This window comes from Martes martes, assembly GCF_963455335.1.
Source record: "Martes martes genome assembly, chromosome: 13".
Taxonomy (NCBI): Eukaryota; Metazoa; Chordata; class Mammalia; order Carnivora; family Mustelidae; genus Martes; species Martes martes.
In genome coordinates, this window is record NC_137901.1 from 38,374,186 (window position 1) to 38,390,799 (window position 16,614).

The 16,614-nt window shown below is 35.2% G+C and overlaps 1 protein-coding gene across 5 annotated transcripts in view; it reads left to right on the forward strand.

Annotated features, from left to right (window-relative positions):
• Positions 1–16,234, forward strand: part of NOL4 (nucleolar protein 4) — a gene marked incomplete at both ends in the record, with an annotated part of 415,641 nt that extends 399,407 nt beyond the window's left edge. For all 5 annotated transcript variants that reach the window (XM_080821656.1, XM_080821654.1, XM_080821655.1 and 2 more), the window contains one exon: positions 16,041–16,234. In XM_080821656.1, the coding sequence (XP_080677782.1) occupies positions 16,041–16,234 (194 nt within the window). The remainder of the gene's footprint in view (positions 1–16,040) is intronic.
• Positions 16,235–16,614: the final 380 nt, after the last annotated feature.

Genomic DNA, 16,614 nt, shown 5'->3' on the forward strand with positions numbered 1-16,614 from the left:
ACCAGATAAAGACATTACAGAAAGAGACCACCAAGCCAATATCTCTGATGAAGATAGAGGCAAAAATCTTCAACCACATATTAGCAACTGAAATCCAACAATATATTAAAAAATCATTCACCACCACCAAGTCAGATTTATTCTTCAGATACAAAGCTGTTTCAATATTTGCGATTCAATCAACATGACATATCAATAAGAAAAAGGATAAAAACCTTATGTTCATTTCTGTAGATGCAGAAAAAGCATTTGACAAAGTACAACATTCATTTAGGATAAAAACACTTAACAAGGGGTGCCTGGGTGGCTCAGTGGGTTAAAGCCTCTGCCTTCGGCTCAGGTCCCCTGGGATCGAGCCCCACATCGGGCTCTCTGCTTGGCAGGGAGCCTGCTTCCCTTCCTCTCTCTCTGCCTACTTGTGATCTCTGTCAAATGAATAAAAAAAAATCTTTAAAACAAACAAAAAAAACAAAAACAAAAACAAAAACACTTAAGGTTGGTTTTGAGGGACCATACCTCAATCATAAAGGCTATAAATGAAAAATCCTGTTAACATTATACTTAATGCTGTAAAACTGAATCCTAGCCATGGCAATCAAACAAAAAGAAAAGGCATCTAAACTGGTGAGAAAAAAGTAAAACTTTCACTGTTAACAGATGTCACAATATAGTATATAGAAAATGCTAAAGGTTCTACAAAAAACCTGCTAGAAGTAATAACTGAATTCAGTAAATTCATAGGATACAAAATCAATGTACGGAAATATGTTGCCTTTCTATAATAAAGCAGTGGAAAAAGAAATTAAGAGAACAATGCATTTACAATTGCACCAAAATTAATAAAATACCTTAGGAATGAACTTCACCAAGGAAGTGAAAGACCTGTACTCAAACTATAAAACATTGATGAAAGAAATTGAAGAAAACACAAATGGAAAGACATTCCATGCTCATGGATTAGAAAAACAAGTATTGTTAAATGTCTATGCTACCCAAAACAATCTGCAGAGTCAATGCAGTCCTTATCAAAAAACCTACAGCCTTTTTCACAGACCTAACTGTACAGAAATAACTGTAACATTTATTTGGAAACACAAGATCCCAAAAGCCAAAGCAATCTTGAAAAAGAAAAACAGAATTGGAGGCATCACAGTTCCAGACTTCAAGTTATATTACAAAGCTATAGTAATCAAAATAGTAGGTACTGGCACAAAAATAGACATGTAAATCAATGGAACAGGGTAGAAAACCGAGAAGTAAACTTGCAGTTATATGGTCAGTTACTCTTCAACAAAGGAGGCAAGAATATACAATGGGAAAATTCTCTTCTACAAAGGGTATTGGGAAAACTGGATTGCAATATGAAAAAGAATCAAACTGGACCGCAGGCTTACACTATATACAAAAATAAACTCAAATGGATTAAAGACATAAATGTGAGACCTGAAACTGTAAAAGTCTAGAAGAGAGCACAGGCAGTAATTTCTCTGACATTGACCATAACAATGTTTTTCTAGATAAGTCTCCTGAGCCAAGGGAAAGAAAGACAAACCAGGAAACAGACTCTTAACTATAGAGAACAAACTGATGGTTACCAGAGGAGAGGTGGGTGGAGGGTTGGGTGAAGTAGGTGAAGGGGATTCAAGAGTACATTTATCTTGATGAGCCTGAGTGATGTGTAGAAAACTGAGTCATTGTATTGTACACCTGAAATTAATATAACACTGTATGTTAACTCCACTGGAATTAAAATCTAGAGAACCTAATTTAAAAAAATACATGAATATGATGGCTAATTTTAAGTGTCAGCTTCGCTGGTCGTAGGGTACCCAGACATTCAGCCTAGCATTATTCTGGGTTTGTCTGAATGACATAAACTTTTGAATTGGTAGACTAAGTAAAGGAGGAGGTTCTAATATGGGTGGGCATCCTCCAATCAAATTAAGACCTGACCAGAGCAAAAAAAAGAGAGAAATCCATTTGCTTGTTTGAGCTGGATAGCAGTCACCTCTTGCTTTTGGACTTGAACTGAAAAATCAGCAATTTGGGGGTCTTGAGCCTACAAACTTTCAGGCTAGAATTTACACAGTCACTTATCCTAGTTCTTGGGCCTTGGGACTTTGACTGAAACTACACCACAGCTTCCTTAATATCTAGCCTGTCAACTTGGGACTTCCCAGCCTCCATAATCATGTGTGCTAATTCCTTATTACATATATTATACACATGTATCAGCTGTTGGTTTTGTTTCTTTGGAGAACCTTGACTAATACAATGAGTTACATCAACTTGAATAAATCCTTAGTCTTTAACCTAAATAATCCATGAATCCTCTATTTTTACTGAGAAGTTAAGGCAAGGGTAGGATTCCAGTTAAGAATCAGCGCTCACGGGGTGCCTGGGTGGCTCAGTGGGTTAAGCCTCTGCCTTTGGCTCGGGTCATGATCTCAGGGTCCTGGGATCAAGCCCCGCATTGGGCTCCCTGCTCAGCGGGGAGCCTGCTTCCCCCTCCCCCTCTGCCTGCCACTCTGCCTACTTGTGATCTCTCTCTCTCTCACTCTCAAATAAATAAATAAAATCTTTTAAAAAAAAAATAAGCTCTCACATTCATTGAACCATTTAACATGCATAATTTCATTTCCCCTGCTCCAACAACCTCGCAAACAGACAAAAGTAGTAGCAGTATTCACATTTTACTTGTGAATCTCAGAGGATACATGATTTGCCCAGATTTACAGTTCACATATCTAGAGAGTTTCCGTATTAAGACTTGAACCCAGATTTTTCACATACTAGTTTTATTATAAGTATATATTTATATGTATAAAATGAGATTTCATCATTTGAAGATGAAACCTGGGTCCAAGTCCAAATTCTTTAGTAGAGTTTTACTATTTACTTTGGTTACTAGTACTTTATCACAGGTACAGTTTCCATTTAATTTACCTCCTTAAAATGTCTTCAAATATTTCTGAAAATAGATTGAATACACATAAACAGATACATTTTACAGCTGTTGTTTTATCATTTTAGCTTATTGGGATTTCCTGTTAATTTTAAAATATAATAAGATATAAAGTATACAAAAGAATAAAGCATATCTAGTTTTTCCTGAGGACATTCTGGAGATTTTTCTCATCTTTCCCCTTGTTTACTAAACTTCCAACTAATCCTTGGAAAAAGATGAAAGTTAAGGGGCACCATCTGTGCTGGTTAAGTATCCCACTCTCAATTTCCGCTCAGGTCATGATTTCAGGGATGTGGGATAGAGCTCTATGTGGGACTCCCTGCTCAGCGTGGACCCTGCTGGAGATTCTTTCTCCCCCTCTTCCGTTGTCCCTTCCTTCCACCCAAGCCCTCCCCCTCATGCTCTCACTAAATGGGAAATACATACATACATACATACACAGACACTTTTAAAATAAGGAAAGGTAAAACTTTAATCATGGGGTCATGGTGATAGAGGCAGAACCCCAGTAATCTAAGCAATTTAGATATTTTTCAGAGCTGAGGCCAAACATAATAAAAGGATGTTCTGGGCTTATTATTTTGGGGGGGCATTACTTCCTGTTACTTGAAAAAAAGTAAACATGTATGAAAATGCAAAAACCCAAGTAGTACTGTAATTCATTTTACCCTCGTGTAGTATGTTTGATTCATCTGAGTTAAAAAAACAACTCTTCTCTCTACTACAGTGTTTGTGTCCTTTCCCAAAAGCCCATACTAGGCATAAAACAGGCATGCTGAGTTGTTTCCCTCCCAAATTTCTAAGACTCTGCTGGAGAGTGACTGACACTGCCAGGTCTTCCTACAGTTTATCAGAGTTAGAGCTCTAGAAAATGTTGAATTTGAAGCTCAAGTGGAAGGGCCACACAATGAAAAAACTAAGACTATTTACAGGGCTGAGCGCCCTCAGTTAGCAAATCTAACCTAGAGGAAAGATTGGGCTTCGTAATGGGGGAAACAGTGGAGTCTTTTCAAATCGTGTAGAAAAGCTCTTCAACTGCAATTTTACTTTTGTTTTGTTTAACAAGACACATTTAGATGAGAAAAATGAAATAAAACAAATGGATTAAGACAATGAAAAGAAGATTAAATACAGGAAAATTTCGCTAAAGGAAAAATATAATAAATGAATTTTTAAAAGCCGATCTAAAAGAAATGCATTTTGAAATAAAAAGTCAGCTAGATTTGTTTCAGGACAATCATGTATGCTTTTTTGTATTGTATGGGATATCAACAATTACAGTGTAAATAATCAAAATTGCCTTCAAATAAACATGGAAGTATATTATGGAAGATCTAATTCAACCTGTAATTGCTGTCTGTGCTTCATCCTTAGTTTTGGGAGAAAGTAGATTTATAATTTAGGGGGAGAGTAGGGGTAATTCATATACTCCTCTCTTCTCCCTTGCATAATGCCTTAAACAGCTACTTGACAGTGATAAATATCTTGCTTTTTGTGTTTTCTTAGTTGTCTGTAGAATATGTATCTCAGCAATTTGGTACATACTTCATGGATAAATACCCTGTTCCTTGGTAACCTAATGTTGATTAATCAGTGTTTATTAAGTAGAAAGGGATAAATTTGATGAGGTCAAGAGGAGTTAAGTACTTGACAGCACAATCTATTAGGCTTAGATTAGATTTGAATGGGTTGAAAATGGCAAAGACTTTAGAAGAGTCAAACAGTTCTCACTGAACTGTGGCATCTGACACTCTCTCCTAATCAAAGTGGTAAGCCCCCTAAAGATAGAGTGATCCAGACCTTACATTAAAACACATCATATCTTGTGTTGTAATCCAGTATTTGTTAAAGGACAGATTCTTAGGTAGATGCATAAATTAAAAGTGGTTTCATTTTGATAGAAAAGACCCATATAAAACACAATCTTGCAGAAGTATTTAGAGGAAATTGTGTGTGTGTGTGTTTGTACACACTCACACATGTAATAACTCAAAAATTGGCTTTAAGGCAAAAGCTTTAAATTTCTTACTGAATAATGCAGGGAACAGTTCACAGTCACAGTTGTCTAGAAACTATGTGCCCCAACAACATAACCTTAAAATTAATAAAAAATTCACAAAATTGCAAGAAGAAATGGTCGTATCCATAGACTTTTAAAACACTTCTTTCAGAGACTGATAGAAACAAAAATCACTTAGATTTGAAAATACAACAAAAATTTAATCTGGCTATATCCAGAACCTGCCCAAGACACATTCTTTCATATTGACTAAGCAAATGGTGACAACCAAAAGACTATTATTAATATACTGATAGCATTGTATTTAGAAATATTCATAATTAATGAAGATGAAAGCGCTACACATTAAATTTGTGGGATGGAACTAAAGTGGCATTTTGTCACACACATTAGACAAAGAAAATTAATTTAATCCAAGAAGTTAGAAACAGAACAGAGAAAATAAATGGAGAAATTAAACAAAAAAAAAGAGGCAATAGAGATGACCAATAAAAGCAAAATCTTTGAAAGGACTTAAAGCAAGACTAGCCATGAACAAGTAAGTATAAAATAATAAGAATGAAACAACAAAACACTTTAAATATTAAAATAATACCTTTATGCTAGTATATTGAAAATTTAGTTAGATGGTTTTACAAAAACGTAATTGGCAAATATTGACTCAAAGATATTCCCCATGAATTTACAATGATTAATACATTAATCAGTATTGTGAAAACCTAGGAATTAAAAAAAGTAACCAGATAGTTTAACAGATGAGTTCTACCAAGACCTTAAGGATGAAATACTCATTTTAGACAAACAGATTGAAAAGAGGGGAGGGACGCCTGGGTGGCTCAGTTGGTTGAGCAGCTGATCATGACCTTCGGCTCAGGTCATGATCCCAGGGTCTTGGGATCGAGTCCCGCATCCGGCTCCTTGCTCAGCGGGGAGCCTGCTTCTCCCTCTGCCTCTGCCTCTGCCTCTCTGTCTGCCTGTGCTCACTCTCTCTGACAAATGAATAAATAAAATCTTTAAAAAAAAAATTTAAAAAAATTAAAGAGGGGAAAAGAAATGGAAAGCACATTTTGTGATACCATTATAATCCTACCATCAAATGCAGTATTAAAAGGGCAAGTTCTATTATTATCACTTGTAACTGCAACTGTATGTTGAATTTAGTCATGTGTATCTGCTATTAGCCAAGCACTGCCCTGGATGCTTTGTGTGTATTAGCTAATTTAGCCAAGATGCTAAAGAATAATAGTTAATTTTTTTCACCCTTTGTCAGAAAAGTATGACATTATTATCAATAAAATACTTCTGTTAAACATATGATCAAAACATAAAATGAAAGTGTGCAACCAAAGTAAGTTTCTAAGTGGCTCATGTATTAATCAGGGAAAGTGACTTCACTTACTGATAATGAGTTTATTAAACGGTGTTTGGTTGCAGCAATTGAAGAACTGTTTCTAAAGAAAATAAACTTGCTTAACTAGTAGCATTATGGCAAAAACAGTGCTTGAAGGGCTGAAATTGAGATATTGGGCATAATAATTAAAAAACAAGGCAACATAAAAAGTGGTTTTCTTTGTCTATTTATAAGTGGAGATGTTACTAATACTGCTAGGTTTTGTTTTTTTAATAATCAGTGATGAGTTTGAAGTGACAAAAGACTTCATGTTTATGAATAGTATAAAGTGTTTCACTTTATACTTTTATACTTTATACTTTAAACACCTTTCACTGAGAATATTTTCATTGTAAAGAACGAAATAATTCAGTAAAACCTAAAGTAGAATCTGCTAAGATGTATGAAGCAGAAAGGCTTATTTGGACAAATTTACAAAGTTTATTAAAACATAAGTCATATGGTTACTTCCTGAACTATTCATTTTTTGAATTAGGTACATTGTGGAAAAGCTTTGAATTGATCATGTGATATTGAACAACAGTGTCAACGTTAAACGTTGTTTTCATCAATTTAATTATCCTAAGTTCTGTGAGATTTTGTCAAAAATAAAATCCAAATACCCTTACTTGTCCTAAGACACAGCAGCTTGATGGCCTTGTGGGAAACTTTTTCAGGTCAGAGCCAAGATTGAAATTTATCTGAACACTAAATATGTGTTATATGTGAAGTTTATGCTGTGATAAAGCCATTTTGCTGATAACATTGTTTGACTTACATGTAGTGGTTAAGCTGCTTTATAAATTCATACTGTCCAAGTTAAAACAAGAAGTTAAATCTACATTTCCACACACATTTCCTGCAGGATATATTTACTGAGCACATACTACAGGCTCAGCAATGTTTTTTTGGACTTTATACACGTGGAAAATAAATTCCCATATCTCAAAATAGTTTTCACTGTTCAATTGAAGAACTGCCAGTTTAATCTTCAATTGGAAGTAATTAACCTGCAATGCATTGACAAGTTATTAGGTAAGTATCTAGAAAATCCAGAAGAAGGCTATAAATGTTTTACAAATGATGAATATACTCAATTTGGAAACATCTATATAAAATTCATAAAATCTCTATACAGATCCACAGTAACAGATGGGCATTTGCAGTTGATTTTGATAACCGGGAACATGAACCTGAAACCCCAGTTAAGAAAAATGTTATGCCCCTCCAAGGAATTTCATTCTTAGTAGTATGTATTTTGTAATATATATTTTGTAATATATTTATCAATTGCTGAATTTTGAGTTTTGTTCACAGAAGTTTTGTGAAATTTTAACTTATGTGAAGTGATATATCATTGTGGTTTTGACTTGCATTTCCCTGATGATTATGGAATGTTGAACACCTTTTCAGGTAATTCAGGCCACCAGTATATATATTGTCTTTGGAAAACTCTGTTTAGATCATCTGCCCATTTATTAATCAGGCTTTTTTTTTTCCTATTAAATTGTGTTATGCTTGTGTATGTTTTGGATGTTAACCCCTTATCAGATATATGATTTTCAAATATTTTCTCCCATTTGGTAGGTTTCTTTCATTTTATCATTGGTTTCCTTTGCTGTGCAGTGGTTTTTAATTTTATATAGTCCCAGATGTTTATTTTTGCCTTTGTTGCTTTTGCTTTAATGTCAAATCCAAAATATCATAGCCAGATTGATGTCTTGGAGTTTACCATCTATTTTTTCTTCTAGGAGTTTATGGTTTCAGGTCTTACATTTAAGTATTTGATCAACTTTGGGTTAATTTTTGTGTGTAGTTTTAGAGGTCCAGTTTCATTCTTTTGCCTATGGCTATCTAGTTTTCCCAGCACCATTTATAAAAGAGACTGTTCTTTCCCCGTTGTGTATTCCTGGCTCTTTTGTCCTAATTAACCACATACATGTAAGTATAGTACTGGGCTGTCTCTTCCAATTGGTTTGTGTTTGTGTTTATGCCAATACCACACTATTTTGATTACTACAGCTTTGGTAACATTGTTTGAAATCAGGGAGGATGTTGCTTTCAGCTTTAGTCCTATTTCAAGATTACTTTCCCTATTTGAGGTCCTGTGTGGTTCCATAGAAATTTTAGGATTGACAGTTTTAGGTCTTCCTTCCCAGTTTGGAATGCATCTACTGAGAAGACTGTATGCTTTGTATCCGTTTTTGTTCTGATTGATTTGCAGATATTGAACCATTCTTGAATCCTTGGAATAAACCCACCTGATCATGCTGTGTGATCCTATCAATATATTATTGAATTTGGCTTGCTATGTTTTGTTAAAGTTTTTTTGTCTATATATACATTAGGGATACTAGCTTTTAATTATCTTTTCTTATTGTATCCTTGTCTAAAATTGGTATTTAAACATATCACTACAGAAAATCAAAACTTAAAGACAGCAAGAAGAAAGGAACAGAGGATTTGCAAAAAGCCAGAAAACAACTGACAAAATGGCAATAAGTACATGCCTGTGGACAATTACTTTAAATACAAATGCCTAAATTATCCAATCAAAAGACACAGAGGGACTGAATGGATAAAAAATTAGACCCATCTTGATACTCCCTATAAGAGACTAGCTATCAGACCTAAAGATACATACAACCTGAAAAAGAAGGGATGGGAAAATATATTCCATGCTATAAATGGAAGCAAAAACAAAGCTGGTAGCAATACTTAGACAAAATAGACCTTAAAGGCTCTAGTAAGAGACAAAGAAGGGCATTACACAGTGATGAAGGGATTGATCCAATAAGATGTAATAATTGTAAATACCTATGTATCCAGCATGGAAGCACCTAAATATTAAAAGCAAATATTAACAGACATAAAGGGAAAAATTAACAGTAATATGAAAATAGTAGGGAATTTTAACACCCTACTTATATCAACGATAGATGATCCAGACAGATAATCATTTTTTAAAGTGGCTTTAAATGTTATGTTAGACCAGATGGACTTGACAGATATATAGAATATTCTGTCTAAAAACAGATTCACATTCTTTCTCAAGTACACATGGGACATTTTACAGAATAGATCATATTAGGCCATGAAGTAGTCTCAATAAGTTTAAGAAGTTTGAAATTGTACCAACCATCTTTTCTGACCAGAACAGTATGAAACTGGAAATCAAGTAGGAAAAAAAAAAAAAAAAAAACTGGGGAAAAAATATGGAAGCTAAACTATATGCTACTGAACAACCAATGGCTGAACAAAAAGAAGAAACTGAAAAATACCTTGCAACAATAAAAGTAGAAATTTTCTGAATGAAGCAAAAACAGTGCTAAAAGACAAGGTTATAATCTTACAGGCTTACCTAAAAAAACATAAAAATTCAAATAAACAAACTTTGTGCCTAAATGAATTAGAAAAAGAACCAACAAAGCTCAAGGATAGTAGAGAGAAGGAAATAATTAAGATCAGAGCAGAGGGGTGCCTGGGTGGCTCAGTGGGTTAAAGCCTCTGCCTTCGGCTTGGGTCATGATCCCAGGGTCCTGGGATCCAGCCCTCCATCGGGCTCTCTGCTCAGCAGGGGAGCCTGCTTCCTTCTCTCTCTGCCTGCTTCTCTGTGATCTCCGTCTGTCAAATAAATAAATAAAAATCTTAAAAAAAAAAAAAAGATCAGAGCAGAAGTAAAAAGAATTTAGGAATAAATTTAATCAGGATGTTAAAGAACTGTACTCTGAAAACATTAAATACTGATGAAAGAAATTGAAGACAACACAAATGGAAAGGTATCCCATGCTCATGGAGTGGAAGAATTAGTGTTAAAATATCCGCACTATCCAAAGCAATCCATAGATTCAATGCAATCCCTATCAAAATACCAATAGCATTTTCCACAAAACTAGAACAAATGTACTAAGGTCTGTAGGAAACCACAAAAGACCTCAAATGCCCAAAGCAACCTCGAGAAAAAACAACAAAGCCAGAGGTATCACAGTCCCAGATTTCAAGATATACTACACAGCTGTAGTAATCAAAACAGAATGCTGCTGGCACAAAAACACATGTAAATCAATGGACCAGGGTAGAGAGGCCAGAAATAAATCCACACTTATATGGTCAATTAATCCATGACAAAGGACACAAAAATACACAGTGGGGGAAAGACAGTCCCTTCAATAAATGGTGCTGAGAAAACTAGATAGCTCCATTTTGCACCAAAACCAAAAACCAAACAAACAAAAAAACCCACTTTCTCATACCATACAAAAAAAGAAACTCAAAATGGGTTCAAGACCTAAATGTGAGACCTGAAACCATAAAACTCGTAGAAGAAAACAGGCAATAATCTCTTTGACATTGGCCTTAGCAACATTTTTTTGGATAGGTCTCAGGCAAGGAAAACAGAAGCAAAAAAAAACTATTGGGAATACACCAAAATAAAAGGCTTTTGTGGGGGCACCTGGGTGGCTCAGTGGGTTAAAGCCTCTGCTTTCGGCTCAGGTCATGATCTCAGGGTCCTGGGATCGAGCCCCGCATCGGGCTCTCTGCTCAGTGGGGAGCCTGCTTCCTCCTCTCTCTCTCTCTGCCTGCCTCTCTGCCTACTTGTGATCTCTGTCAAATAAATAAAATCTTTTTAAAAAAAAAAAAGGCTTTTGTGCAGCAAAGGAAACTATCAAACAAATTGAAAAGGCAGCCTACTGATTGGGAGAAGATATTTGCAAATAATATATCCAATAAGCAGTTAATCTCCAAAATATGTAAAGAACTCAACACCAAAAAGCCCCCCCAAACAATCCCATTAAATAATGGGCAGAAGACCTGAATAGACATTTCTCCAAAAATGACATACAGATGGCCAGCAGATGCATGAGAAGATGCTCCATGGCAGGAATCATTAGGGAAATGCAAATAAAAACCACAAGGAGGTTATCACCTCACACCTGTCAATGTCTAGACTCAAAGTGACAAGAAATAACAAGTGTGGATGAAGATATGTAGAAAAAGAAACCCTCTTGCACTGCTGGTGGGAATGTAATTTTATGTAGCCACTATGGAATATGGTATGCAGGTTCCTCAAAAAATCAGAAATACCATATGATCTAGCACTTCACTACTGGCTAACTAACCAAAGAAAATAGAAACACTCCTTTGAAAAAAGATATATGTACCTCTGTTTATTGCAGCATTTTTAACAATAGCCAAGATACAGAAGCAACCAAGTGTCCATCAGTAGATGCATGGGCTGTGTGTATGTGCATGTGTAATGGACTATTACTCAACCATTAAAAAAAAGATATTGCCATTTGATACCATATGGATGGATCTAAAGACTATTATGCTAAGTTAAAGAAGTCAGAGAAAGTCAAACACCATATGATTTCACTTATTTGTGGAACCTAAAAAACGAAACAAATAAAAGCAAAAACAGACCCATAAATACAGAGAACAAACTAATGGTAGCTAGGAGGATGGGGATGGCAAAATGGTTGAAGGAAAGGAGAAGATACAGGCTTCCAGTTATGGAATGACTGTCACATGAATAAAAGGTACAGTTTACAGAATATAGTTCATGAATTTAAAATAGGTTTGTATGGTGGCAGGTGATAGCTACACTTCAGTGAAATGACAACCTTCAGAATGGGAGAAGATAATTGCAAAGGCCCTAGCTGATAAATTGTTAGTATCTGGAATCTAAAGAATTTAATAAACTCAACACCCCCCCCCCAAACTAATCCAGTTAAAAAATGGGAAGACATGAGTAGACTTTTTCCTAAAGATTACATACAGATGGCCAACAGATGCATGAAAAGGTGCTTAACCTCACTCATTGTCAGGGAAACACAAAATTATGATGAGCTACTACCTCACACTTGTCAGAATTGTTAAAATTTACACCACAGGAAACAGATGTTGGCAAGTATGCCAAGAAAGGGCAACCCTCTTACTCTGTTGGTGGGAATGGAAACTGGTGCAGCTGCTCTAGAAAACAGTATGGAGGTTCCTCAGAAAGTTAAAAATAGCACTACCCTCTGATCCAACAATTACACTACTAGATATTTATCAAAGAATACAAGAATACTGATTCAAAGGGGCACATGTACCCCAATGTTTATAGCAGCATTATCAATAACAGTCAAATTATGGAAAGAGTCCAAATGTCCATTGGCTGATGAATGGATAAAGAAGAGGTGGTATATATATACAATGGAATATTACTTCGCCATTAAAAACAATGAAATCTTGCCATTTGAATGACATGGATAGAGCTAGAGTGTATTATGCTAATAAGCAAAATAAGTCAAAGAAATACCATAGAGTTTCACTCATTTGTGCAATTTAAGGAACAAGACAGATAAACATAGGAGAAAGAAAAAAAGGCAAACCATAAAATAGACTCTTAACTATAGAGGACAAATGAGGGGTTGCTGGAGGGGCTGGGCTAAATGGGTGATGGGCTTTAAGGAAGGCACTTGTTGTGATGAGCACTGGGTGTTACATGTATGTAATGAATCAAATTCTTCTAAAACTAATATTACACCAAATGTTAAGTAGAATTTAAATAAAAACTTGAAACAAAAGTAAGCTAACAGAAGAGAGTTGTTGCATCACTGTGTTGTATACCCGAAACAAATATAACATTGTATGCGAACTATATTTTAAGAAATATATAAAAAATAAATTATGAATTATGGATATACGTCTTCATTTAATTAGAATTTACTTATAACTTATAAATAAATAACTTATAAATCTGCCCCCCAAACCTTAAAAAAAATCAAAGATTGATTTTGGTAGAGCTTAATTTTTCTAACATTTTCTGTTACCATGAAATACCTCTTACTCAAATTTTCAGAATGACTATAAACTCTGCATAATTATGGTTTTAAAATTAGTCAAGTTTTCTGATTTGCTTTAACACTTGACGTTCAAATCATTTTCTCTTGAAACATCTATTGTGTCATTCTTTTTGCTTGTTTTATTAACTGGCTCCCTCCTCCAGAACCCATACTTTTTAGTGGCTTTGTTATTTGAGCAAATCTCCAAGAATATTTTCTTTGACTTCATTAAATTTACCATCTTCATAAAATCTGAAATTTTACTTTGTATTGATTGTTTGGGTTAAGCTAAGCCAGTCAAGTATGACATTGTCTGAATGAGGCAAATAAGAATCCTAGTAACAGGGGTGTCTGGGTAGCTCAGTCAGCTAAGAGTCTGCTTTCAGCTCAGCTCATGATCCTGGGGTCCTGGGTTTGAGCCCTATGTGAGTCTTCCTGCTTAGCAGGAAGTCTGCTTCTCCCTCTCCCTCTCCTCCTCCCTCACCCTCATCCTCTTTTGCACACACTCTCTCAAATAGATCCATAAAATCTTAAAAAAACAAAACAAAACAAAACAAAAAAAACTAGTAACAAACAAGGAAAGGGCTGTTTGAGTAGTCACTAATTTTGTTCATTTGTGACTTTTAATTTTTTTGCTTCCCTGCTTGACCTCTTAACTTGGAAGATTTGAGTAATATTCAGCAAAAAGAATTCCTTATACTTTTAATTATACTTAATCCTGATCCTGTAGATCCAAAAGACTCCAAGATAATGGAAGTCAACTTTCTTCCAAAAAAATAACAAAGGTGTGAATGGCTTCTGTGTTACTGAGCTATCTAGAATTTGCCTGTGTTAATAATTAGAAAGAAAGTGAAAACTATATATTAGTTTGGAAGCCTTTATCTCTGAGCCAGAGGTAGAGAATAATCTGAACCGCAGTGTTAGATCGAAATCACAATCTTTTTATCCCAAAAAGAACTTTGAGCCCTAGCCTCACCCTTTCTTAATTCCACCTAAAGACGTCAACCAGCCACTTGGCTTGTCAGCAAAAACATCATAAAATGTTACAACTTCTAATAAAATAATGATCATCAACTAGATATGACATATCTACATAATTGAGGGAAGTCCTTTCTACTTCGTTTTATAAAGATTTGTACTGGTCCTGGGATACTTGAATATAAAGGGTAAAAAATCCAAATTTAAAGTTGGTTCATCCATAAACCAGAACCCATTATGTCATGATATTTTCTTAATCCATTCAGAACTTTCCAAATGCACTAGTTGCTATTGATTTGCTTCCATGCTTGTTCATTAATTCCTGTCTGCATGTGCAACATCCCCGCATCTCTCTCTTTCAGCTTGCTATATCAGCCTCGGGATTTTGTAAACAGCAGAACAAATGGAAACTAACTCCTGCTGGGAAATCAAGGCTTTAAGACTATGGCAGAAGTGGAAATAAGTCCCTCTCAAATGTCTGAGTTCTTGCGTGCTAGTCTTGTCTCTGTCCTAATTAGATTAAGAGTGAAGCTGTTCCCATTTCATGAGACATGTAGCTCCTAGCTGACAGCAGTCCTCTTCTCCCTTTGGGTACAGGGTGAAAGGGGTTGGGTCTTGACCCGTTTCCATCAGGCCTCAAGGAGGAGGAAGAGGATAAAATAACATCCCTTGTTTCAGGTCAGGAATTGAATACTATTATATGAAAAGTTCTCTAAGAAAAATCTGTTTAAATCATTTCAAGTTAGAGAATTACTACAATTCTTGAGCATGCCTTCAGTTAATGTCCCCAGTAATATGTATTCAAGGATTTTAAATGTATTACTCATTGCAAATTTAATAATTATGGTTCTTACCTTTCATTAAGTAATTGCTATAACAATGAACACTTAAAACCTTTATAACACCTAAAAAAACCCTCAATAATCCAAGAATTGATGCAAAGTATTTTAAAAATCTTTAATTAAGACATTTCTGTTAACTAAATTGTTTTAAAGTAAAAATGTACAAAGAAATAAAAACTTACAATATGTTGTCAAAAAACAGACCTATCTGATTTGGTTTAATTATATGTAATAAACCTTTGGACACCTCTATGTTTTAGGCAAATAAATACAGAAGCAGCTTTAACAATACCTAAAGCACTATCCCAGGTCCGGTTTCTTTGCGGAATTGTTTGTACTGATCATTTACTTACTGCGCCCTCCTAAAACTAACTGCTGTCTAGTATTTTTAAATACTAATTTTTACTAACTTAACACATATTTTAAAATACTAACCAACATGATAAAAGAAAAGCATTCCCCTGAAATAAAAAAATATGCAATTCACATCCTTACTATGCCACTTAAAAGCTGTTGAATTGTAATCATGTCATTGAACTCTTCTGTCCAAAATTTCCTTTGTTCTAAATGGAGGAGTTTGTAATCTGGAGTCATTAGCATCACAATCTAGGATGTTTCCATGTCTGAGTAGGTGGGACCTAAAATTATTTGTTAACCAAGGGTGCAAACACAAAGCATTTGTAAGTCCCAGCATTTCACACTGCTACAGAGAAACTTCTACAGTATCTGTAGACTTAAAATTGAGTTGGCCAAAAAGCACATATTAGGAGTAGGTCTTCTTCCGGGTCTTTCCACAGTAAGAGGTGATCGTCTGGACAAGGAGTCTGAGAATACTCAGCCACTCATTTCACATCATGTTGCTCTTTGGTATTTCAGAGAGCTGATGTATTTGATTAAAGGAATCAGTAGCTTCTCACAAAAGAGTAAGTGAATTAAGTCAACAATTTAATGGTCATGTTCAAAGTACCGGAACAAAGATTGTTCATGTTAATTTTGTGATTATATTTTCTAGGACCGACGGATCTCAGCATGAAGAGACAGTTGGCAACTAGCTCAGGATCCTCCAGCAGTTCAAGCTCCAGACCCCAGCTGAGTCCAACTGAAATCAATGCTGTGAGACAGCTCGTTGCAGGATATCGAGAATCAGCTGCATTTTTATTGCGTTCTGCAGATGAACTGGAAAATCTTATTTTACAACAGAACTGAGTCAAATGACGATCCTATTCACTGAGGTCTAAATTTGCAGTTTCCACTAATGACATTTTGATTTCCGAGCAGAGACGCTTCTGGTCTTACTGCACAGTCTTAAGAGAAATACTTCCATTATGCCACATTGTCCTTGATCCATAAAGTGATGTGTTAAGGTGCTTCAAAGGAACTCTGACCTCTGAAGTACTTGAGATACTGTAATGTGTCCAGCCTACTGCTTTATGTTTTAGTTTCTCAGCATAACTATCTGGGGCAAAAAAAAAAAAAAAAAAAAAAGGCTGTATATTCTTAATTCAAGGATAAAACAGAAGAAGTTTGTGGTATAAAAAATAGTTCAAGATCCAACTGAAATATTAGTGGAATTTGCTACTGACTTA